The sequence below is a fragment of the Arachis ipaensis genome, chromosome B8, assembly GCF_059453495.1.
Source record: "Arachis ipaensis isolate K30076 ecotype BB chromosome B8, ASM5945349v1, whole genome shotgun sequence".
NCBI lineage: Eukaryota > Viridiplantae > Streptophyta > Magnoliopsida > Fabales > Fabaceae > Arachis > Arachis ipaensis.
The window spans coordinates 128,786,315-128,810,526 of record NC_142443.1 but is presented as its reverse complement, the minus strand read 5'-3'; the positions used below and the strand labels follow the sequence as shown (position 1 = coordinate 128,810,526).

Genomic DNA, 24,212 nt, shown 5'->3' with positions numbered 1-24,212 from the left:
GTGGGAATATAATACTCCTTTGGTGTTTAGATATTGTTGGCAAGTTGATAATATTGATTGTATATATATGTATGGTAGAATGTTGATGATTGTGTTGATGGAAGCAAGAAGCTTAGGGTGTGAATTGGGTAACAATTGAAGTATGATTTATTGAGGAAGTGCAGTAGTGTTACGAATATGCCGGAGATGCATATGTGAGCTAAAGATTGAACATTATTGAGCTTGGGGTGTTGTCTCCCATGTCAGCTTGGGATTCGTCCCATGGATAATATGGAGTTTGGGGTGTTGTCTCCCCTTGTCAACTTGGGATCTTGCCCATGGTTATTATTGAGCTTGGGGTGTTGACTGCCCCATGTCAGCTTGGAATTCTTTTCATGGTTAATTTCATACGGTTATCTACCAGAACATGTCGGGCTAGCTAGGTAATCGACAATTGATATTAACAGCCATAGGACAGGCATACATCATGTGCATATTGTCTGATTTGCTTGCTTGTGAACTATATGGGATTGCCTACGTGTTTATAATCTGTTATTTGCTATAATTGTTATCTGTACTACTTGTAAACTACTTGTGTTTGCCTTGTTTTGCTTGTTTGTTTGTGCAACTCATAGGAGACGGAGGAACAGAGGAAAGGTGAAAAAGTTTAGTGTATAGGTTAAGTTTAGTTAGGTTGAGAACCTTTAGACGATCACCTACTTATGGCTTCTGTTTTTAGTTCCTTAAGCTTTAACTCAGAGTATCGGCGTCCTAGGATTGCCTCTGGCATTCCCAAGACCTTATATCTTATATGCATGGCACCTTTACCATACTGAGAACCTCCGATTCTCATTCCATACTGTGTTGTTGTTTTTTATATGCAGGTCGAGAGGCACATCGGTAGGCGTCTGGAGCTTTTGCAGCGAAGTAGTTTCCGTTTGGGATTTTCTTATTCTATATATATATATATATATATATATATTAGACTCTCCTCATGTGTATATTACTACTTTGCTATTGTACCTCCTAGAGGTTTTATGGAGAACTAGGGCTTTTAAACATGTTCCTTTAGGCTTAAGGTTATATATTTGTATGTAAATATTTCTCCGGTCAGCTTTAGTTTCGCAGGTTGAGTTAGGAGTTTGTTATTTCGTATCCTTGACTCTCTGCTCTTACTTTCTATATATTTAGGTTTATGAACCTTAGTTTTCTTCGTACGCAAGTTTTTTGTTTACATGAGCGTTACAACTTTTGTTTTAAACTTTTCTTCACAGGGTCCTTGATATAATTCCTTTCAACTATTATTATTATATAGTTATACATTTTTACTTTTAGAGATTGTAATACCTTACCACCTCAATTTTATGACTTAAGCATAAGATTCTGTATGGTAGGATATTACAGTCCTCGTTCTATGATTATATGTCACATTTGAGGAGTAAGTAGTTGGATTCTTATATATTATAGCTCATAATGTAAAAAATAAAACCATTTTATTTTTCTTATATATACATATATATATTTTAAGAGTTGTAATCTCACTTAAAGAAGAATTTTTTCATCAACCTTTCGCAACAACGTTATCTGAAAGATTCTTTATAGTAATAAATTTTATATATTTTTTAAGATATAACTAATTGCATATTGAAGTAGATAATCATAATTAGTATATACAACAATTTTTTTTTAATTAAATAATATCATGTAGGATTGTATTAGAGTAATTGATGAAACACATGTAACAATTAAGATTTCAATAACTGATTAACTTAGATTTGGTATTTTTTTTAAAAAATGGTCACGGACGGTGCATTATACGACTTAATATAAGAAGTTGGTGTAATTTAAGAGAGCAACACTGTCGCCTATCAATAATGATAAAAATATATATCTTTTTATGCATATATGAGTTTAGACTCTAATATTATATAATGTTTGTAAAACCTTTATATTTTGTAATCAATATATTTATAAAAATCTTAAAAGAGAATTATATGGTTGGTATATATTTATGCATGTTGAATATATAGTTATATATTTTGAATATTAACTGATAAAAATAAAATTACAAGTAATGGATGAAAATCATTTATTATGATATTAGTGTTGTTGTAATTGATCTATGATTAATAAGAGACTTTAGAACTATAAACAGAGACGGACCCATTTACAAGAGCTTAAGAGCAAGTACCCCCACAAAAGTTTATAATTTCTTTACTTAATATGAGTATATATAATAGATGTCTCTATTAGTTTAATTATTTGTCTCATTATTATAATTATTTTAAATTTATTTTCATTCAAAATTTTAAAATGTAATTGTCTATAAATAAATAATTTTAGTAATTTATTTGTTGTTTAACTATTTAGTTTTAACAAAAAAAAATATAATGACCAATTTTTTTGATGTCTTAAAAAATATAGTGATCTTATTCTACTTGTTTCTTTAAAAAAAATTATATCTTTTAATTAAAAATAATAAAAAAATAAAAATTAAATATATTATTTTTAAATTTAAAAAAATACAAAAAATGTAATCGTGCAAAAAAGTACTGTTATTATAATAAAAAAAAGTAAATGTTTTTAATATTATACTAAAATAAGTAAATACAATATATTATTGTTGGTCTTGTAAAATTATTATTATTATTATTATTTAATATTTTGATAATGTAAACGGTGAAAAAAATATAAATGTATTTTTTAACCAAATTAAATGAATCACTATATTTTTATATATTAAATAACAAGTTTTAGATTAATATATATAATTATATTAGATTATATATGTGTGCGCGTGCACACGTACATATGCGTGTATGCACACATGTGTAAAATTTTTATTTCATTAATTAAAATTTTTGAATGCGTCACTCACTGTAAAAATTTATGTATTTGATTATAATGAGGTTTTATTTGCAAATTCAAAAAGTAGTAAAAATTTTATGGTGTTGATAATTCTTAATTATTGTTGATATATATATATTAATTGGGTGGTAAATTGATATTGTACTTAAAAGTTATATCATATGATTTTTTTTATTGAAAATATGAAACTTGATTAATTAGGGAAGATATAACAACGGAGGAGCTAAAAACAAAGACCATGAGGAATAAATCATAAATAGGAGGAGGAAGATAGATTTAAATGTGGCTAGTCAATGAAGTATGTATAGTCGGAGGAGTCCTCATGTTAAAAGGGAGTTAATGCTAGCATTTTCTTTAAGTGATTCTATTGTTCTTTTTGTACGAAGATTTTAGCAGCGCAATTGGTTGTCTTAAATTGCATAAAATGATATTTTGTGATCTAAAAAATTATTTCTTATAATTTGAATCTATTGTAATATAAAAATTTTGAACTCCATGATCTATCTTTAAATTATTAATTCTGTTAATATATTTTATTATATTTTAATTATTTTAAATTAAATAATAAATTTATATCGATAAAAAAAGTTATAAGACAAGGACAAAAATATTATTTAAAATTAATTTATTACTTTTTTTTTCTATTTTTTTTAACCAAACAAAAAAATAATTTTTTTATTTTTCTTTTATCCAAAATTTAAAAATAAAATAAAAATACATCTAAATTTTTTTTTTGGGTTCTTTTTTATTTTCTTTCTTTTTATTTCCTTCCGAACAATATCTAAACGACAAATGGAAGTTGGCAAAAGTGTAAAACCGTAGTGGGTAGGCCCCCCTGCACATTTTCCCAGCTTCCTGGTGGTCACTAGTCTCATTGCCACGAAATTTTGTTAGCTTTTCCGTGGTTGTTGAGATTTTGGATTTTCTACCAAACGTTCTAATTTGTTTGACTGTTTGAGAGAGTAAAGGAAAATAAGTTATTTTTAATTTATCTAATATATAAACATTTCTTTCATATTTTTTTTTATCAAAAATTGTATTTGTAATATTTTTAATTAGTGTCTTAAAAGGAATGTTTACCAAAACTTTTAGTTTTAAATTAATAAAAAGAGTTGACTATTTAATTATTTCGTTGGATCTTTATTATTTATGATACTTGTGAAAAAGGCAAAAAAAAAAAAAAGAAGAAAATTTGCATTATAGAAAACAATATTTTTATATTTTAATAAACTCTTAATATATTAAATATATTAAAAATATTGAATATTATTATCATTAGTATTCTTAACAAATTTTCTAAGCTCTTGCTAGCTAACAAGTGTAATAATCAATGTCATATATGTAACTACTTTATAATCAATATATATATATTTAAAATAACAACATATAACATTAATTATTTATTGGAAAAAAAAAGGCTGATAAAATTTTAAAATAAATTTGACAACATTTAAGAATTCAAAATAATATCATGCTAACGTAATCCCATAATTCGATAAAGATAATTTTATATTTTTTAATAATATAAATTGTTTTATATCAAAAGTAATATAACTATAAAATAATTAAATATAATTCATATTGCTTTCTTCTATATAATCCGGACCTCAACAAACCTTTATAATATTTTACTCTCAGTATAATAACACGTACGTGTAATGTAAAAAAAATATTAGTAAATGATGTTATGTATATGATAAAAAAATTTGATAAGCTAAACTCATTGTAACATAAAAAATTTGTACCTCATAATTTATTTTTGAATTATTAACTGCATTAATATATTTTATTATATTATTTTAATTATTTTAAATTAAATAATAATTTTATATCGATAAAACTCTTTTTACAATATAAAGACAAAAAACATCTAAACTCTTTTCTTATTTCTCTTTCGTTTTCATTTCCTTGGCCTTTTTATTTCCATCATTATTCCATACAAACAATAACTAAACGACAAATTGATATTTGGTGAAACAGCAAAGAGTAGGCCCCTCTGCACACTATCTCAGCTTCCTGGTGTTCACTAGTCTCATTGCCACGAAATTTTGTTAGCTTTTCCGCGGTTGTTTAGATTTTGGATTTGCTAAACAACGTTCTAATAATATTGTTTAAGAGAGTAAAGAAAAATAAGTTATTTTAATTTATCTAATATATAAACATTTTAAAATTAACATTTAATTCATATTTTTTTTATCAAAAATTTTATTTGTAATATTTTTAATTAATGTATGTCTTAAAAGTAATTGTGACAAAAAATGTTAGTTTTAAATTAATAAAAAGAGTTGACTATTAAATTATTTAGTTGGATATTTATTATTTAGAATACTTGTTGAAAAGGCAAAAAAATAAATGAAAATTTGCACTATAAAACAATATTTTTATATTTTAATACACTATTAATATATTAAAAATATTAAATATTATTATCATTAGTATTCTTAACAAGTTGTCTAAGTTCTTGCTAATTAACAAGTGTATGTAATAATAATTGTAAAATATATATATTTAAAAATAACAATATATAACATTAATTATTTATTGAAAAAAAGAAGTCTAATAAAATCTTAAAATAAATTTGACTACAACATTTAAGAATTCAAAAAAAAGAAGAAAAATACTAATCATAATGGTGATAATATCATGCTAACGTAATTCGATAAAGATAATTTTATATTTTTTTAATAATATAAATTGTTTTATATAAAAAGTAATATAATTATAAAATAGATTAATCATAATTCATATTGCTTTTTTCTATAAAATCCGGACCTCAACAAACCTTTATAATATTTTACTCTCCGTGTAATAACACGTACATGTAAAAAATTAATTAATAAATAATGTCATGTATATGATAAAAAATTTGATAAGTAAACGTTTTAATATATTTAGTTGAAATTGTTTAAGCAATTAATATAAAGACAGTATTGCAGACAATTCATTAATCATTATCTAGAGTCTAGTTGTAACAAAAAACAATGTCGCTAGTCTTTTGTAATTCAAAAATTTCCATGAATACCACAAATTTGACACTACATATTTGTATATATTTATTATGTTTTTGAAATTTAAAAAAAAATACTTAATATGAAACGAAAGAATTAATAATTTGTAATATTTTTCAAGTAGTGCGCTACTAGGAATGTTCCGTTTTTCCCTCCTTTGTTTGATCACTGCTCACAAATTTTTTTCAGCTGAGATTCATACTTAAAATGAAAATGTTTAATAACAATAAAATATTAATAAAAAATAATGAAATTTATTATTTTTAATTTTATTTAATATATTCTATAATAAATAAATACTAAATAAAAAAATTTATGTTGTTTGGACTAATTATTTTTTTTTTTCTTTCTAATATTATCATACTTAAAATACTTGTTAATTACCTAGAAACGGACGTAAGTCAAGTCACTTGTTAATTACCAAATTAAGTCAAGTCATCGCCGGTCAAGTTACTTTATTGTCTATGTGGCATCCGGGAAATTTCATAGTGCAAAAATTTTAAGAACCCCATCTAGCCTTTAATTTACTGGTCAGTGGTCATGGACATTCTCATTATTAAAGCATTGGGCAGGACGACTTTTCGTTGAGGTAGGGCCATCCCATTTTGGCCCATTATGTATCACATGGGATGGAAATAAAATCTTGATCCGTTCCCATTTATATTACCCAAAAAAAAAATCCTTTGTTTAATTAAAAATAGGATATGCTAAGTGTATACTAAAATCAGTCATTAAAATCAGTCACTAAAATAAAATATATGCTAGAATATAAATATATTATGAAAATAAATTAAATCACACGTGTATTTATATATAAATACTGATGACTAATTTTAATAACTGATTTTAGTATATAAATAGTATTTCTCTTCAAAATATTATATATTTTTTTGTATTATTTACTCCAATTTGTTGCATTTTTGTTCTTTATATACACCCAGAACTAGTCTTACTTGAGAGAAAGCATAGATAGCAGTGAATAAGAATACGTAGTAATTTACTAATTTGTAATTTCTATTCACTCCTCTCTCCAATTCGGCTTGGCCATGGCTGTCCCATCATCACCGGAATCCCTTGTGTTTACCGTGCGGAGGGGTAAGGAGGAGCTTGTGGCTCCGGCGAAACCCACGCCTCGCGAAGTGAAACTACTCTCAGACATAGACGACCAAGAAGGGCTCCGTTTTCAAATTCCAGTGATACAATTTTATCGTAGTGATCCATCGATGGAAGGGAAGGACCCTGTCCTCATCATTAGAAAGGCTGTGGCCGAAGCACTGGTGTTTTATTACCCTTTTGCTGGCAGGCTTAGGGAAGGGCCTGCTCGGAAACTAATGGTGGACTGCACCGGCGAGGGTGTTCTCTTTGTTGAGGCCGACGCTGACGTCACGCTTACCCAATTCGGGGATGCTCTTCAGCCTCCATTTCCATGTTGGGAGGAGCTCCTTTATGATGTTCCGGGCTCTGCACAAGTTCTCAACACTCCCTTGATCCTTATTCAGGTAAATTTTCATATTCCTTGCTTCCTAACTCATAAGTTCTTTAACCAATGTCAGCTGATATAATTTTTTTAAATTATTTTATTGAAAAATGTTAGGGGGACAATGACTTTGTTGAACAATATAAACAACTACCAATTAAATAAAAACACACTACACCTCCAATTTAATTCTCTAAATTTTAATATTAAAATAACTATCTATCTATTGTTTACATTATTTAATATTTTCATTGTTTACCTATACTTTTTCTTATTTTATTTATCTTAAGTTTTAGATTATAAATTAACATTTTTAATTTTTAATTTCATATTATAAATTTTAAATCTTTTAAAAAATTTTAAAATTTATTAATATAGATTAAGTAAAAAATTAAATTCTTATTCTTTTTCTATAAAATAAAATAAAAAAATTAGGCTGATTTTGATTGATTTCTATTATTTCTTGCACATTTTTGAATTACAATAACCAAAGGGCACATGCACACGCAGGTAACACGGCTGAAGTGTGGTGGATTCATTTTTGCATTGAGGCTAAACCACACCATGAGTGATGCAGCGGGGTTAGTCCAGTTCATGAATACAGTGGCCGAAATTGCACGTGGGGCACGTGAGCCTTCGGTGCAACCTGTGTGGCGGAGAGACCTCTTGAACGCAAGAGTACCGCCAAGAATTACATGCAACCATCGAGAGTATGAGCAAGTCCCCGACACCAAGGGAACCATAATCCCGTTGGACGACATGGCCCACCGTTCCTTCTTCTTCGGTCCCAGCGAGCTCTCCGCCATCCGCCGCCTCCTCCCTCCCCATCAACAGCGCTGCTCCGACTTTGAGATACTTACAGCTTGCTTATGGCGGTGGCGCACGATCGCTCTACAGCCGGAGAACGAAGAAGAGGTTCGCATAATCTGTATCGTGAATGCACGCGGCAAGTTCAACCCTCCGTTACCTACTGGTTACTACGGTAATGCCTTTGCGTTCCCTGTGGCTGTGACGAGTGCGGGCAAGTTGCGAGAGAACCCGCTGGGATATGCCGTTGACCTGGTGAGGAAGGCGAAGGCGGATGTGACGGAGGAGTACATGCACTCAATAGCGGATTTGATGGTGTTGAAGGGGCGGCCGCATTTTACTGTGGTGAGGTCATACTTGGTGTCGGATGTCACCCGAGCTGGGTTCGGAGAGGTGGACTTTGGGTGGGGGAGGGCTGCTTATGGTGGGCCCGCCAAAGGGGGTGTTGGAGCCATTCCTGGTGTGGCCAGCTTTTACATTCCCTTTACCAATGCCAAGGGAGAGCACGGTTTGGTCATACCTATCTGTTTACCATCGGAAGCCATGGATCGATTTGTTCAAGAGTTGGAAACCATCCTTAACAACTCTCACCGTGTTACTGTAACCTCTGCCTCTCGTTTTATCTCTTCTTCCTTATAGGCATATATACACAACCAACTTTCTTAAATTCATAAATGAAGTCTTCTTACTCGCCTAGTTTAAGATTCATGTTTGGGTAATAGATGCTTGTAAGATAATATAGTTGTTTCCCAAGGCAAGATTTGCTAGTGGCCGAATAACGATTAAGCATGTGCTATACATATACACATTTGTAAGCTAGTTTGTGTTCGAATAAATCAACATATGTGTGGTTTTCCCATTTTTGTATGACACGTGCCCTTTTAAAATTCAAATAAATTAATAGTAAGTAATTATCAATAAGATTGGACGTATATTAGGTAATTAATAATGGGCTAATACAAAGTAAGTATCTAAAGTCGATAGTACTAGCAGGAATCAAAATAAGATTTGAACCATAAGACGTATTGAATAAAAGGTTATTCTCTTATAATATTTTAACTTTAAGAACTCAATCACATAATAAAATATAAAACTTTTAATTTTGATTCATGGCCACGGATTTGTTACTGTGGGAATAAGGTTAACCAACATAAAAATATTTATAAATTAGACTCTTTTTTTTTGTTTTTGGAAAAATCAATAATTAAGATTTATTTCTCTGATTTTTACTTTTTACACTTTTTTTTGTTCAATCAAAATTTCTAAGAGATGAATCAGTTACTTCTGCTAGAGTTTATCATCCATTCTTCATCCTTCCCCATATGAGACAATCCTTTCTAGCATTATTCCTCCCCCTTCTCTTTTTATATATTGCCGCTTTGTTCTTCTTCCTCACTACTAACGGTCTCGGTCCTTCTCTCGCACCTCTGTCCTTGCGAACTACTCTTGTAAGGTTTTATTTTATTTTATTGTCTTTTCTATGAAAATTATGTGAATTTGGATGCTCTTGTTCTGATAGAATTTCATGATAAATTTGAGACTCGATGCAAGTATAATTTGTACCTAACTCAGTATTTCTATCTATGTAATAATCTATGTAAATAGACAATGCTTATCCAGTCAACTATAACAAAAGTAAAATTCTTCAATGGATTTTGCAATAATTTTTTAGTATCCATGAACACATGTTTCTGACCAGTAAAGATTGATGAACTATTTAAAATTGTTTCTCTTTAGTTGACAATGGCATAAGACGGTAAGCATTTATGAGGAAGGCATTTTATGGCTTTCACTTGGTCCGCGAAGCATCCACCCTTATATCCGGAACATGAAATTTATCATGTAAGATTTTAACTGGTGTCTGAAGTTTCGATAATGTTTGGTAGTATTTGATATAATACAAATGTTCTAAGAATACTGGTTTAAAAAAAATCTTAGGTGTGAATTATAGCAAGAGATCTAAGTTACTTGTAAAATTTGTGAAAATTTTGATGTTAGTAAAACGAGAGTGATGTTAATATTTTACCTTCAAGATGGTGTAAGATGGTGTTCCTTTTTATAAACTTGTGTTTATTATGATGAAGTGCATGAAGAAGTTAGGTTGCAGTTTCTGTATTCTCTAATTGTAAGAAAGTATTGAGTAGCACTTTGTTTCTTGTTTGCATTTCAGAACTTGTACCTCTGATTTTTTTTTCCATTATTATTTTTTTTTTTTGTGCTTAATTTGTGACATACTGTGATTTTTAGGATTTTTTTGGTTTTGACAGAGGATATACTCATAATCTGAACTGCTTAATGCTATTTACATGCTTTTATCTCCTTTTTGAGAAGCTGCTCTTTTAGATTGTGGAGAAAATCTGATATTTCATGTGCTATCTTTGTTTATGTATACCATATGTATAAAGTGATGCACTAAAACTAAAAGCACTATGGTTATTACTTGCATTCACCAATCTATTGAGACTACTGATACTCTTCTGGATAAAAAAGACGCCATTATCCAGGAGATGAATGAGAAGAAAGAGTTGCTTATAATTGAAAAGAATAAAATGTCATCAGAGTCCGCCAAACAAGATGAAGTTGATGATTCCCTTGATGCTTACATGTCTGGACTTTTATCCCAACTTGGTAAGAGTTATATTTGTTTGCTTTTTTTAGTTGCTTGCTTATATTTGCACATATTCATTGTATGCAATTGTGTGCTTTGATGTGTTTGGAAGTAATACTAAAAAATGAGTTGTCTCGTTCCTTCAAACTCTAACTTTATGTGCAATTACAAGTCTTAAATTGGACATTTCTTTAGCACACGTTAGCTTATCCTTGTTGATTTCTTTGTTGCTGTCAGTTCAAGACAAAAGTGTGCAGCTTGAGAAGGAATTGTCAACTCTTCAGTCCGAGTTGGATAGGATTTTCTACTTATTGAAGATTGCTAACCCAACAGGCGAAGCTGTCAAGAAAAGGGAGTTGAAAACACAAGAATCCAAATCAAACAAATCTCAAGAAGTTGCCTCTAACATAAAAAAGAAACCACAAGCGAAAACCCAGAAAATCAGTGAACCTTGTACTAAGGTCGATAACAAGAAACCACTTGTGGAAACCCAGAAAATCAGTGACACTTGTGCAAAGGCAGATAACTCCATACAAGAAGGGAAACATGAAGATGCAACTATGGATTTAGACAAGTCAGAACCTGGAAGTGACAACGTGGAGGGTGAGAATGTTGTATACACGGTTCCAAAGCCCCAGTGGCTTGGAGCTGTAGAGGACATGGTTACAGATGATAACCAACAATCAATAGCCCCTTTGCATGATACGGACGAGTCCATCCAGTTCGTTGACTACAAGGACAGGAACAAAATTTTGGATTCAGGTGATGATGCAAAGACTAGAGAATCTAATATTGAGTCTGCTGCTCCTAGTCTGATTTTAAGGAAAAGAAAACAAGTTGAGATGACGGGTGCAAATAGTAATGATGTCACTCGGCAATCGACTTCTGCTCATGTGGGTGAAAAAATGGCTGAGAATGCTATGGCTTTATTATTAAAGCAAAAAAGGGAATTGTATGCAACTGATGATGTGGAAAACCAAGATGAGGAGAAGAGGAAGCCTAAAAGAGTGCTTGGGCCTGAGAAACCATCATTTTTGAACAATCAGACAGATGACACATGGGTTTCCCCTCAAGGTAAGCATAATTGGTTTCAATGTCCTTACTATATGATTGGATCGTCATTTTTTCAGAATGTTCATATTTTCCTGTATCGTGTGTGCAGGATAATCAGGTGATGGACGAACTTCTTTGAATGACAAATATGGCTACTGAGCAGATTTATGCATAACGTTGCCGATTTCAAGAAATAATAGATATCGAGGGAGGATTCGGTAGAACCTGGTAAGATTCATTGAACCTGCAGAGTTGGTTGGACAACTCATTGACCTGCGTCCTTTTATCAACTGGAAGTGGAAGGATGACGATGAGGTTACTTGGTGTTTAAGTTACAACAGTAGTGTATTTAGCAGACATGGCAAGTTGAGATGCACTTTACCATTGGTACAACCACAGGATATCAGAATGCTACTAACAAGTGACTTTCTCTTTTCTTTTTTTTTTTTTTTTTTTTGAAGTACAGAATGGAGTCATTTGGAAAACAATTTTGTTGCTGCCACTGTAAAGGTTTATTTGAAGTAGGTGTGTGGTGTTAAGAGGATTAATGGAGGGCTCCATTGTGATAGGGAAATGACATTTCAATATTTCATCATGTTAAAGGTGGTTTGCAAATGTAGATGCTTATGAAAAATCTTCATTGTTTTCCCATATGCATGAAGATGTTTATTTAAAGAAGGCAAGATGAGTACTTCATCTGGTCTCTGAAATTTCATGAGCTAAAAAGTGCTCATATTCTTTTTTTATTTTTGGTGCATATAATGTCTACAATAAATTATCTTAAACATGTTATAAAATAATAAAAAAGAATGTTTCTTTTATATTTAGTTATTTACAAAAGAAAGCTTGTACAAAATACACATGTAAAACCTTATCTAAGGTACACATTCGCTATTCTCTTGATATCAAAGATGGTCTTGCAACTATCCCTGGGATAGTTTTCATGGAGACGTGTGAGCTGAACTTATTCGCAGATCTCTTCCTAAATTCTTGAAATCAATAACTACTACACTCACTAACTAGCAATGCCAAGCTTGATACCTTGGCTATTTTTTTCTTGAAAGCATCATGGTTGCAAAAGCTACGAAAGCTTCTATCTGGTGTCAAGGTATATACCCTCAAAAATTCCAGTGGGACGAGTGAATTTATATTATCATACCAGACAAGAGTCCTCCTCAAGACTCTGGATGCCTTCAAAGATATATAATGCCACTGAGGAACGGCCTGTATCGCGAGCGCATTCGGAAGAACTGTTGTCGCTATTATGCACATGCCGAAATAACTCAGAATGCAGTCAATAAACCCTAAAGAAAGAGTCCATGCCCTACAGAGGACTGCAGAAAGATCAGTTGAAGAAATATGGTGACTCTAAAACTTCCCTTAGGTTGAAGTCTCCCCGTTTCGGTAATAGGGGGAACATTAATGTTGAGAAAGACCCCTGGAAGCTCTCCAGTAACTGCTCACAAATAAGAACAGGTTAACAGATCTAGCAGTAACCTAGAAATTACAAAGAGGCTATTTATACAAATATAAAATAAAATAAATTAACCATTAATATCAACCTTTGCATCTAGTCACATAAGTTTCCCCATCTACTAAAAACATAGAATGGTTTTTCTCGTCATTTTTTTTTTGAGAAATTCAAACCAGATTTCAAGTTGCAGAAAACAAAGCACAATACCAAAAGAAGTATCCACTATTTAATTACACAAGCAAGTATGAAAATACCAACGAAACTAAAGATAATAAAATCAATTTCTCCTCAAATATTCCCAAGAATACCAGAGATTAAAAATAATAGCATATCATGTAAATGACGTTAACATCTAAACCATACATTTTCCAGTATTGGGGTCTCAGAGTTCAACAAACTTCTCTCTGAGTATTCTGTTCATTCTATCCACATCACACGCATGCATCCAATATGAGTCATGAACCCCTAAATGTATGAACAGAAATCATTTCTTGTAAGCATTTTAATCATTATAAATCAAATCTGAATGAGAAGAACCTAACTAGCAAAAACCTGCAAAATTCAAACCTTCTTTTTTGCAAGCCACCGCAGTCATCATCATATGAGTACCACCAAGTGAGTGAACAAAATTTGGGAAAAATGCTATCCTCTGCCTCTTTGCCATGACCTAGAGCATTTATAGAACAAAATTTTATATTATTGTTAAAATTTAAATCCTAAGCTGTTATTTAGGTCATTGAAGGAGTACAAATTTCTGAATAGTTTTAATGTTATTTAGCTTCCCTATGTTTTGAATCTTGATGTTACTTTCATATCATAACTTCTTATAAATTATAATCAATAGGGATGCCTTAGGCAAAGCATAAAATAGTTAATAGATAAAATATAATTGCCTCCAAAGTAAATGATCCAAATATCTATACATGATGTTAAGCTTACCTTATTTGTTTCTCCTGCAATGTCAACATCTGAAGTGAAGTTTTGACCTGTAACCCATCACATAATAATAGCATTAACCTATATAAAGCCATAAACTCAGAATTTGAGGGTATATTTGGCATGGAGGATTTTGGAAGGGATGACGAATTGAGGTTTAAAGTAAACAATATTTTGAAGTTATTTTTAAAAAAATGAAAGAATAAAACGATAACCCTCCATCCAAACATATCCTGAGAAGTATATTTCATGGAAATTCTACTATACTTACAATATGCCTTCCAAGTTTTCGGTAAGGTTGCACAACAGGAAGTCCAAGAGGAGTGGTCCAACGGACTGGCTGATTTTCAGATGCAATTACCTATTCAAGGTCATTGTCATACCAATTCTGTTACTAATACAATGACGACAACAAAAGTACGAAACAAGAATCAGAATATGTGCATCACATATGTAGGTGGAAGGAAGATTGTAACATACTTTTGCACCGTCACAAAGCCATTTCATAATATTCCGTGCACCTTGAAACATCTCCTCCAAGGCAGTTAAGGTGACCTGAGAAGGAAATGAGATTAAACAAGCAATACATGTTATGCTACAAGGATAATATATATCTATAATACAGAGTTATTTTCACCCTCTCACCTTTGCAGCATAACAAGAAGCGCCAAAGAGTTCGTCATCATCTAAACTGGATTTTCTTTCTTTCAACCTTCTCTTTATCTGCTCCCGCGCACCAATGTACGTGACACCATATACTGATGTCATCACTGTCTGCTTAACCAATTTTCTATCCACCTAACAGTATACGAGATCAGATCAAAATCAGCTTCTACACGAGAACAAAAAACAATAAATAAACGAACCATAATTGCTAATTAGAAAATTTATTTTCAAATGCCTTAAGAACCTAAGATTCCAGATGAAATTGTAACTTATTCTTTCAAAAAACATGAGATTGCATTTATGCATCAAGTAACACCAAAAGGATGGCATAGAACATGATTAACTAGTCTCCTTGCATGTAGGGCATCGGGAAATATTGCAGGATCTTCCTGAGCATCCCTTTGCATAATGTGCAATACTCTGCATGAAAATGACATTTGTAAGACTGAGTTGTTTATTAGGAATTTCCTCTCTTCCCTGAAGAATTTCGAGCCCGAAACTTAAATTAATTTAACCTTTTTTTGTTCTTTTTAAGCTCTGCAAATATCAGAATATGATCAATATACACAAATAAAATGCAGATTAAGAAAAAGCATAACAAATGTAGTGTGAAGTAGAGGTTGTCTATCGGAAGAGTAATGAGGAGAGGTAAATTATGACAATATGTTAAGTACCTAAGAAAAGTGGGGAACTGCACCTTAAAAAGGCAGTTCGCAAGGGCAGAGGTGCGAGAGAAGGACCGAGACCGAATTTAGTAGTGAAGAAGAAGAACAAAGCGGCAATATATAAAAATAGAAGGGGGAAGGAGAAATGCTAAAAAGGATTGTCTCATATGGGGAAGGGTGAAGAATAAATGATAAACCCTAGCACAGGTAACTGATTCATTTCTTAGAAATTTTGATTGAACGAAAAAGAAAATGTGTAAAAAGTAAAAAATAGAGAGGCAAATTTTAATTATTGGTTTTTTTAAAAAATTGACTGCCGTGTTACCCGTTGGTGTATTTTGACATAGTCTTTTTTATTTTTTATTTTTATAATCTTTTACCCTCCATCTATAATGTATCCTAATAAGTAATAATTGAAACAGTGCTTTAAACCTAATATGAAATATCAAACATACAAATTAAAAATACAGAATGATGGTAATTGAAATATCTGAAACGATGCTAATTATATTATATTCTTCTCAAAGTTTGGTTAAAAAATACATATCATAGAACCATATTTACATTAGCCCTATTCAGATTCATCATCTTCGTCGTCTATCCTCCTCTTACGAGGTAGTTTCCTGATCATTGAACTCGCCTTCCTCTTCTTTGTCTCCATCGATCCTGTCTTCTTCTTGAAGATTATCGTCCTCTGGTTGTAGTGCATCGGCATCTAAGCCAAGGTCAATGATGTCATCATCTATAATAGCCGTCCTAAGGGTGATCGGCACCGTTTTCGAAGGAGTTAGGTCATCAATCTAGTAAGGTTCCTGACCCTCTGTCCTATCATCAAACTTGATGCGACCTCTTGACTTAGTCTTAACCAAAACCACCCAACTAGACTTGCACGAATCCGGATAAGGTAAATAGTATACCTGTCATGCATTTTGAGATAGAATAAAAGGATCGTAGTGCCTATATTTCCTAGTTACATTAAATTCAGTGATATCATAACCCATATGTTTTCGTGTTCCTTGCGCGAACTTAGATCATAACATTCACATTTAAACATGCACACGTTGTACGTAGTGCGAAAGAAATACTCTAACTTAATTATGTTGTGCAACACACCAAACCAATTAGAATGACCCCGCCTGAATCTCCACAAACCCAAACTCCGGTGTTATCTGTTTTTTTTTTCAATCGACCACTGTAAAGAATGAAACCGATATCCATTAACATTGTATATCGGGTAGCTACTGCCGTTATTCATTGGGCCCTAACTAAGTGCAACTAGTTCCGAATCTGTTGTGTCAGTTAAATGTACGCTGACGTATTCTCAGAACCACCGTGGAAAATTGTTCAATGAGGCATCAGAATTTGCCTCTTGGAATAACCTATATGATAGAATAGGATAAATAAGTTTTGATTAGATTAAGAAGTTAGTATCTTACGGCTTGCAATATTTACGAAGACTTAAAAACTCACATGAGCAGTAGGGTGAAATCTGGTCACAGTTAAGCAACACTTGCAGATATGCGGCATCAATTTCCTTCTGGTACAACTAATAGTCAGTGTCCGCACCTATTGCAGCCCGTTCGGGAGAAAAGATTGGGTATGTCATTCCACTTTGAATCCTCTCTCATCGTACTTTGCAACTCTTGTTCTTCCATGTTTAGCTCTCTCACCACCCGAATCCTTGTTGATCAACAATCGGATCTATTCAAATTCGAGACAGACCGGTTAACCCCCATACTCATCCGCTTCTCCGTGTTCTGTCCACATCCAATACCCATCCTTAAACCCGTTACGGTAGAAGTGAAGTGCTATATCCGTAAATCCTAATCACTTAGTCAACCAACACTTTTCACATGGACACTTAAAAACTCCTTCAGACCTAAACAGTTCCACGCTAAAGACTTGCGCAACAAACGCGTCAACCCTATCAAAGAATTCAGGTTTTAAACCCCTCCGTACATAGTTATTCCTATCATACATCCATAGACGATGACTTGGAATCAAATTGAAACACACACTTTAGAATTCAACGAATAACACCAATTATTAATTTTTTTTTAGAAAATTCGGTAGAGTGTATCCTATAATTAGAATCCTCTGCCAAATACAATTATCATTTTTTGACAAACCAAACATGTTTTAAAACAAACTAAACAAAATTTTGGCAGAGCTTTCCCTTAATTCAGAGACATCCATCAAATAAATATAACCGTTTTCACAGAGAAAATAGCTGCAAGTATAAATTAGAATAAACACGAATTCAATAATGTAAATTCCGAAAAATTAATAAATAATTAGCTAATAAATTGATTATTATTTAAAAAAATTAGAAAATTACATTTTTATAATCTAGGGAGGTATAAATATTAAAAATATGAATTTTAACACTAATTTTAAAGATTTTGACCCAAAATTGAACCAGCATATTAAACCGATTGGACCAAACCCAAACCGAACTCCAAATCCAACATATAAAAGCCAATACTAAACCTCCTCCTTCCCCAAACCACATGAAACACGCAGCTTAGAGGAAAGGAAGTCATGGAACCCTAACTTTCACTCACTCCCATATTTCAATTCCACATATCAATCCAAAGCTCCGATTGACGAGTCTTCAGAGACTATGCGTTCGTCTCAAAATTCTCTTTAAAACCATATAAACAAAGTGGTAAGAAAGTTCCATTTTCTCACCCAGCCTTCCTCTCTTCAGTTTCGAAATTTTAGGAGTTTTGGTATTGAGAAATTGAATGATTTTGATAATGATTTACGTGAACTCTAACAGCAGATAATTTTTTAATTTTTTCAAAAATGCCAGTAGATACAATAAGAACCACTAAACCCTTGTCAATTATTGAAATTTTATAACCCTATGTTGATTATAGTGAAATTGAATGATATTAGATTGAATTGTATGATTTAGAATCAAATTCTCCCAACCACACACACCCTTAAAAATTCTGGGAATGTTCTGTAATTCTTTCAACCACACACCCTTAAAATTGGCTTTCATTTTTTGAATTCCTCTCTCTTTTACGGAATAAGTTTCATTGCTTTATCTAGGGGTGTGCATGGGCCGAGTGAAACCGGGTTTGATGTGACTCAAACCCGACCCGAAATATATACCGGGCTATTTATTAGACCTGAACCCGACCCTAAACCCGATAAAACCTATACACTTTCGGGTCATGATCACTACTAAAAAACAGCAAATTACAGACAGATTTTTCTGACGGAATTTTTCTGTCGAAAATACCGACGAATTTTCGACAAATTTTTTGTCGATAAAAAATAAAAAAATTTACAAAATTTACCGACAGATACTAATATCCCTCGGTAATTTTGTCGATAAAATTAAAATTAAAATTTGAAACCATCGATAACAAAAAATCCCTCTGTAATCTTTTAATAAATCCCTCGAAAAATTTAATTAGGTTCAGTCCTGATGAAACACACCATATTCGATGATGAAACTTCATTCAACGCAAAATCATCATTGATCTTCTCTGATCTTTCGTTTAAGCTTGCTCTCCTCTCTCTCTCTCTCTCTCTCTCTCTCTCTCTCTCTCTCTCTCTCTTATTCGAGTTGAAAATAGGACAAAAATGTGACTTCTCGGTGGCTTCTGCTTTGTTGCCACTCGTGTCGCACGAGCTCCCTCCGTCACTACTCGCTTGCACGAGCTCCTTCCACCGCCGTTCGCTCGCATGAGCTCCCTCCTCTGCTGCTCGCGTTGCACGAGCTCTCTCTGCCGCCTATCAGCTTATGTCTCTCTTTGTCGCACGCCATCCATCCTCGCTGTTCACAGCCTCATCGAGTCATCGTGTCACCAGATCTGAAACCTACATGTACGTCTTTATCTATTTTAGATTCTGAAATTGCTATTGATCTATATTTTTTTGTTGAATTCAAATGTTCATACGTTATTGTTGCATCTAAAACTCGATCTGTTCCACTTTCATTTTGTTCATACGTTGTTTGTATTTTGAATTTGAAGGAACTATAAATACCAGTTCATGAAATGCAATGTGCTAATTACATAGATTGAAATTACTCTATGACTGATTAGAATGAGATTATTAACAATAATTTTGTGCCCTATCAATATCATAAACCATCTCATAAATCTAAGTACTTTGACAAATATCAGTTGATGTTAATAAATTGTGTTCTTTGTTTCAGCTTGCTCTAGGTGCTGTAAATTCAGAGGTTCTTCTTGAAAGGTACGAGCTTTAAATTATTTACATGATTTTCATATGCAATATTGAAGGAATAAGCAAAATTTTCTGCATCTATTTGTTTGTTATCTATAGGTTTATTAAGGAACGAAAAGAAAAGGATCCAGATGTTGAGATTGCAGTTGCTTATTGAGTTCTACTATAATGGAGAATCTTTGATAAGTTCTGTGATTCTTGGTGCTTTACTTCTGAGTGCTGTTTTGTAAAATTAAATTAAGCACAGTTCATATTCATCAGCATGGGAATCAGATTTTCAGAGATACACACTCTTCCAACTACCTTTTTCATAAGGGTTGTAGCTAGCTTCCAAATTCTTTTAATTTCTGTTGAGTTCAATTAATTTTGTTTAGTTAGTTTGATTTTAGTAATTAGTTTAGTTAGATTTGTTTTCTGATTAGTGGATTTTTAGGTTGTTAAAATAGGATTAGATTAGGTTTTGATTCTGAATAGCTAAGAAATGTTTAAATTGTTAATCTGGATTGTTGAACATTATTAATATGAGCTTGATGAATGCTATAGTTGTCTAGGAGCTCACTATTGTCCTTTAACTTTTGTAACTAGGTATTCAAGGGCCTTTATGACAATGTATCCAACAATACTCATGTTGGTGCTCATCTTGCAATCCTGACTGCCATTCGTGATGTTTGCAAGCTTGCCGTTAAGGAGCTTACCAGCTGGGTATGTTTTTCACTCTTGAATGAAGTTATGTCATTATTACAATTTATTTTGGCATTAGTTCCTTTTTTCCTTATGTAATATACTCTATCTACCCATAGCATTGCTAAATGTTGCATATTCTGATGTTGAATTTCCTTTATTATTATTATTATTAATGATTTGGGTGTCTTCCATCTACTAAGATAATTCTGACGATGTTAGAGTTTTTCCAAGTGCAAAAACCACTAATGTTATGTACCTGTTTGAGACACTGATATGCTATTTTGTAATGTAAATTATCAATAAAATTGATCAAAGAGCTTGCCATTAGCCAAATTTACATCTAAAATAGATGTGGTTAACTACTAACTAATCCTCCATGAGTGACATTTAAATACAAGTTATGTTGGTGTTCTGTTTATAACTAGTGTGTTATTGAATACTTGTTACAGGTAATTTACTCAGAAGAAGAAAGGAAATTCAACAAAGATATTACTGTAGGCCTGACCCGCAGTGAATTGCTAAATCTTACCGAGTACAATGTTCATATGGCAAAGCTCATTGATGGGGGGAGAAACAGTATGTCAAAAGAATGTACCTTCTAATTGTTTTCCCTTTTTATATTGTTATACTCATGCAACTCCACTGGATTAATGTGCAGCGCTGCTACGGAGTTTTCTATTTCTCTTCTTCAAATGCTGGTTGTTGAGGAACTGAAAGTTATTTCAGAACTTCACAATCTTGTTGATGCTTTGGCAAAGGTTTATATTTGTCCACGAGTGTCTGCATTTTTTACTCTACCCCGTCTTTACCAAATATCTTTTATTTCAGCTTGCTTCAAAGCCTGGATCCCCTGAATCGTTGCAACAGCTGATTGAGATGATCAAGAACCCTTCTGTTAGTGTTCCTGCAAAGGAGGATAAGGCAAGACAATCAAGGGACAATAAGGTCATACATAGGATACTAGGTTCAACTGTTATTGTTGTTTTACACTCAGTTTTTGTTCTGCTCCAACTGTGACTGAATCTATTTGTTAAAAACAGGGTCCTGGGATGCTGGCACCAAACCGGGAAGAAGTAAACATTGTAGAGTATGTTGAACCAGATCCTGCTGAATTCCGTGAGCAGGTATTTTGCTGTGAAATTGCTAGATAAATTCATACTTTGTTGTGTGGCTATTTGCATACATTGTGAGATACTGACTGTAATTATGTATTTATTGCCTGTGGTATATTTTAATTATGTCTAGAGTGTTTCAACTTCTCGTTAAGTGGGAATTGAGAATACAATACATCATTGGAAACTTTCAATCATTACTTATTATCCACATGTGTTGTAGGTTTCCATGTTGTTTACAGAATGGTATCGGATATGTGAACTCCCTCCTCCGAATGATACAGCTTCTACTCACTTCATCTTACAATTACATCAAAATGGTCTCCTTAAGGGGGATGATGTAACAGATCGCTTCTTCCGGCTATTGATGGTAGTGTATCTTCTCTCAGATATAGGTCACACTTTCCTATTAATGGCCAGGGTTATCAATAAAACTTTTTTTTCCTCCCTTATTTCCTCCAGGAACTAGTTTTTACACACTGCTTAAACATTGAGGTGATTAATTCTGGGGCATTGCAATCTTCTCAACAGCTGCCAGCAATGTCATTTATTGTAATTGATATTTATGCCAAGCTTGTCTTCTCAATATTGAAGGTCCACTGTGCCATTTTATTTTCTTTTGGTTTGGGTATTTCTTTAGCTTTTCTCTAATTTGTTATTTGTTTGAACAGGGATCAAACAAGTCCTTTCTTCTTTCTAAGGTCTGTAGGCAAACTTCATTTCTCTCCTCTGTTGGCTTTATGAATTCTGTAATGATATTCTAATATGTGTTACTCTCTGACAGATTCTTGCGGTGACTATTCGGTTGATTCTAAAAGATGCAGAAGAAAAGAAGGCCTCTTTTAATCCTAACATATATTCGGTGACTATTCGGTTGATTCTAACATATATTGCTAGGTAAGATAGATCAGTCAATATGTTTCAAAGTAATAAGATTCAATTGAATGAGGTCGTTTTATTTATAATTAAATTACTTTCTGTATACGCACTTTGGTTTATTAGCCTGTTTTAGGATTTGTTCTAAGTTATTTTGTTCTATCCCTTCTTAACTCATTTCCTCACTTTTCCAAGTGTCCTATCCCCTCTGTTCTATGGTTTAATGTAAAAAACATCTCTTCCTTTTGACTAATGAAACATTGTTGGAATCTGTTGGAATTTGCAGGTGCAGCAACAACATTTGGTTATTCCTTCAATGCAAAGCCATGAATAGATGCTTCAACGAATCTCAAATTTTCACTTGATGGAGTCACTTTTGTCCTTGCAGTGGCGCGGCTTTTCTCTATTGATTGGTATAGAAACCGAATCAATGGGATGCAAGAAGTTATGATAGGATACTCAGACTGGGGAAAAGATGCCGGTCGTCTTTTTGCGGCTTGGGCACTGTACAAGGCTCAAGAGGAGCTCATAAAGGTTGCGAAGGATGTCAGTGGATATGTAAACATTGTATATATAACCTATTCTATGATGTATGCTGGATATTTAGATCAGCATCATATGATTGTGTCTCTAATACTATTGTTATTTATATAATAAGACTTTGATCCCTTATGATGGCATATTTGGTTATATAAAAAATGTTTCATATTTTTATTTTATTTTATTTTATGTTTTTAATACTAAAAAACAAGTTTATTTTGCAACAAAAATATTTTAAAAAATTCTATTTTATTTTACAGACGGATTTTCTGTCTGTAATCAGAGTGTGAGATAGTTTTCTAAGGTTCAAATTACAGACGAAAAATCTGTCAAAAAATCCGTCTGTAATTACAAACAGAAAATTTGTCGAAAAATTCGTCTGTAATTACAGACGGAAAATCCGTCGGAAAATTCGTCTGTAATTACAGACGGAAAATCCGTCGGAAAGTTTGTCGTCTTAGAGAAATGGATAGAGAATTTACAGAGGGAAAATCTGTCGGTAACTGGTAAAAATCCGACGGTAATTTTCCGACGGAAAAAAATCCGACGATAAATAATTTCCGACGAGGCTTTTACAGAGGGATAAAATCCATCGGTAACCAAAAATTCGTCTGTAATAAAGACTAAATCTGTCTGTATTAATCCATTTTCTAGTTGTGGATTATACCGGGTAAAAACTGGGTGAAAACCGGGTCGTTAACATTATATTACCTTGATACCTTCTTATAAGTTAGCATGTGAAAATATCCAAATTTCCAAGACTCCAACCATTATTTGACATGGTAAAATTCACTTAGAAAAATATAACAAGAACCAACTCTTCTCTAAAATTAAAGCATAACCATAATCAATATTAATATTATCTAATAACACCAAATATTTAAATCAATATAAATAACACAATATTATGCATTAGTTTAAAATCTTATGCATTTTAAACATAAAACATTAACTTATAGTCTTATAATAACTAATAACACAAAATATTAAGTTTTACAATACTTAAATTCCACATAAGAATAGCCATCATCCATCACTAATAACACAAAGATGATCGAGCCACCGGGCCGACTTCGGGTGACCCGAGCCATGACCCGAACTCGACTCGAAATAATGACCGAGTCTATTTTTGAGACCCTTACCCGGCCCTAAACCAAGTGAAATCACACCAAAATAGCCCCTAAAGTGTTTGGGGCCGGGTCGAGCCATGCACACCCCTAGCTTTATCACTATTTTCTGCAAGCTGAACA

At 32.5% G+C, this 24,212-nt stretch overlaps 1 protein-coding gene, 1 long non-coding RNA gene and 2 pseudogenes across 2 annotated transcripts; 3 read left to right on the top strand and 1 right to left on the bottom strand.

Annotated features, from left to right (window-relative positions):
• Positions 1-6,771: 6,771 nt before the first annotated feature.
• Positions 6,772-9,006, top strand: LOC107613431 (HXXXD-type acyl-transferase family protein). The gene is made up of 2 exons (XM_016315416.3): positions 6,772-7,354; positions 7,843-9,006. Exons 1-2 carry the CDS (start codon positions 6,902-6,904, stop codon positions 8,776-8,778), a joined length of 1,389 nt encoding a protein of 462 aa, XP_016170902.1. The 5' UTR covers positions 6,772-6,901; the 3' UTR covers positions 8,779-9,006.
• A 1,562-nt stretch (positions 9,007-10,568) lies between these two features.
• Positions 10,569-11,959, top strand: LOC107611592 (uncharacterized; annotated as a pseudogene).
• A 1,186-nt stretch (positions 11,960-13,145) lies between these two features.
• LOC107612184 (DNA-directed RNA polymerase 2A-like) lies at positions 13,146-16,765 on the bottom strand (annotated as a pseudogene).
• Positions 16,766-22,051: 5,286 nt separating this feature from the next.
• Positions 22,052-22,368, top strand: LOC107611593 (uncharacterized). Its single transcript, XR_015896436.1, has 3 exons — positions 22,052-22,140; positions 22,218-22,247; positions 22,331-22,368. It is a non-coding gene; the product is annotated as an uncharacterized LOC107611593 (long non-coding RNA).
• The last annotated feature ends 1,844 nt before the right edge of the window (positions 22,369-24,212 follow it).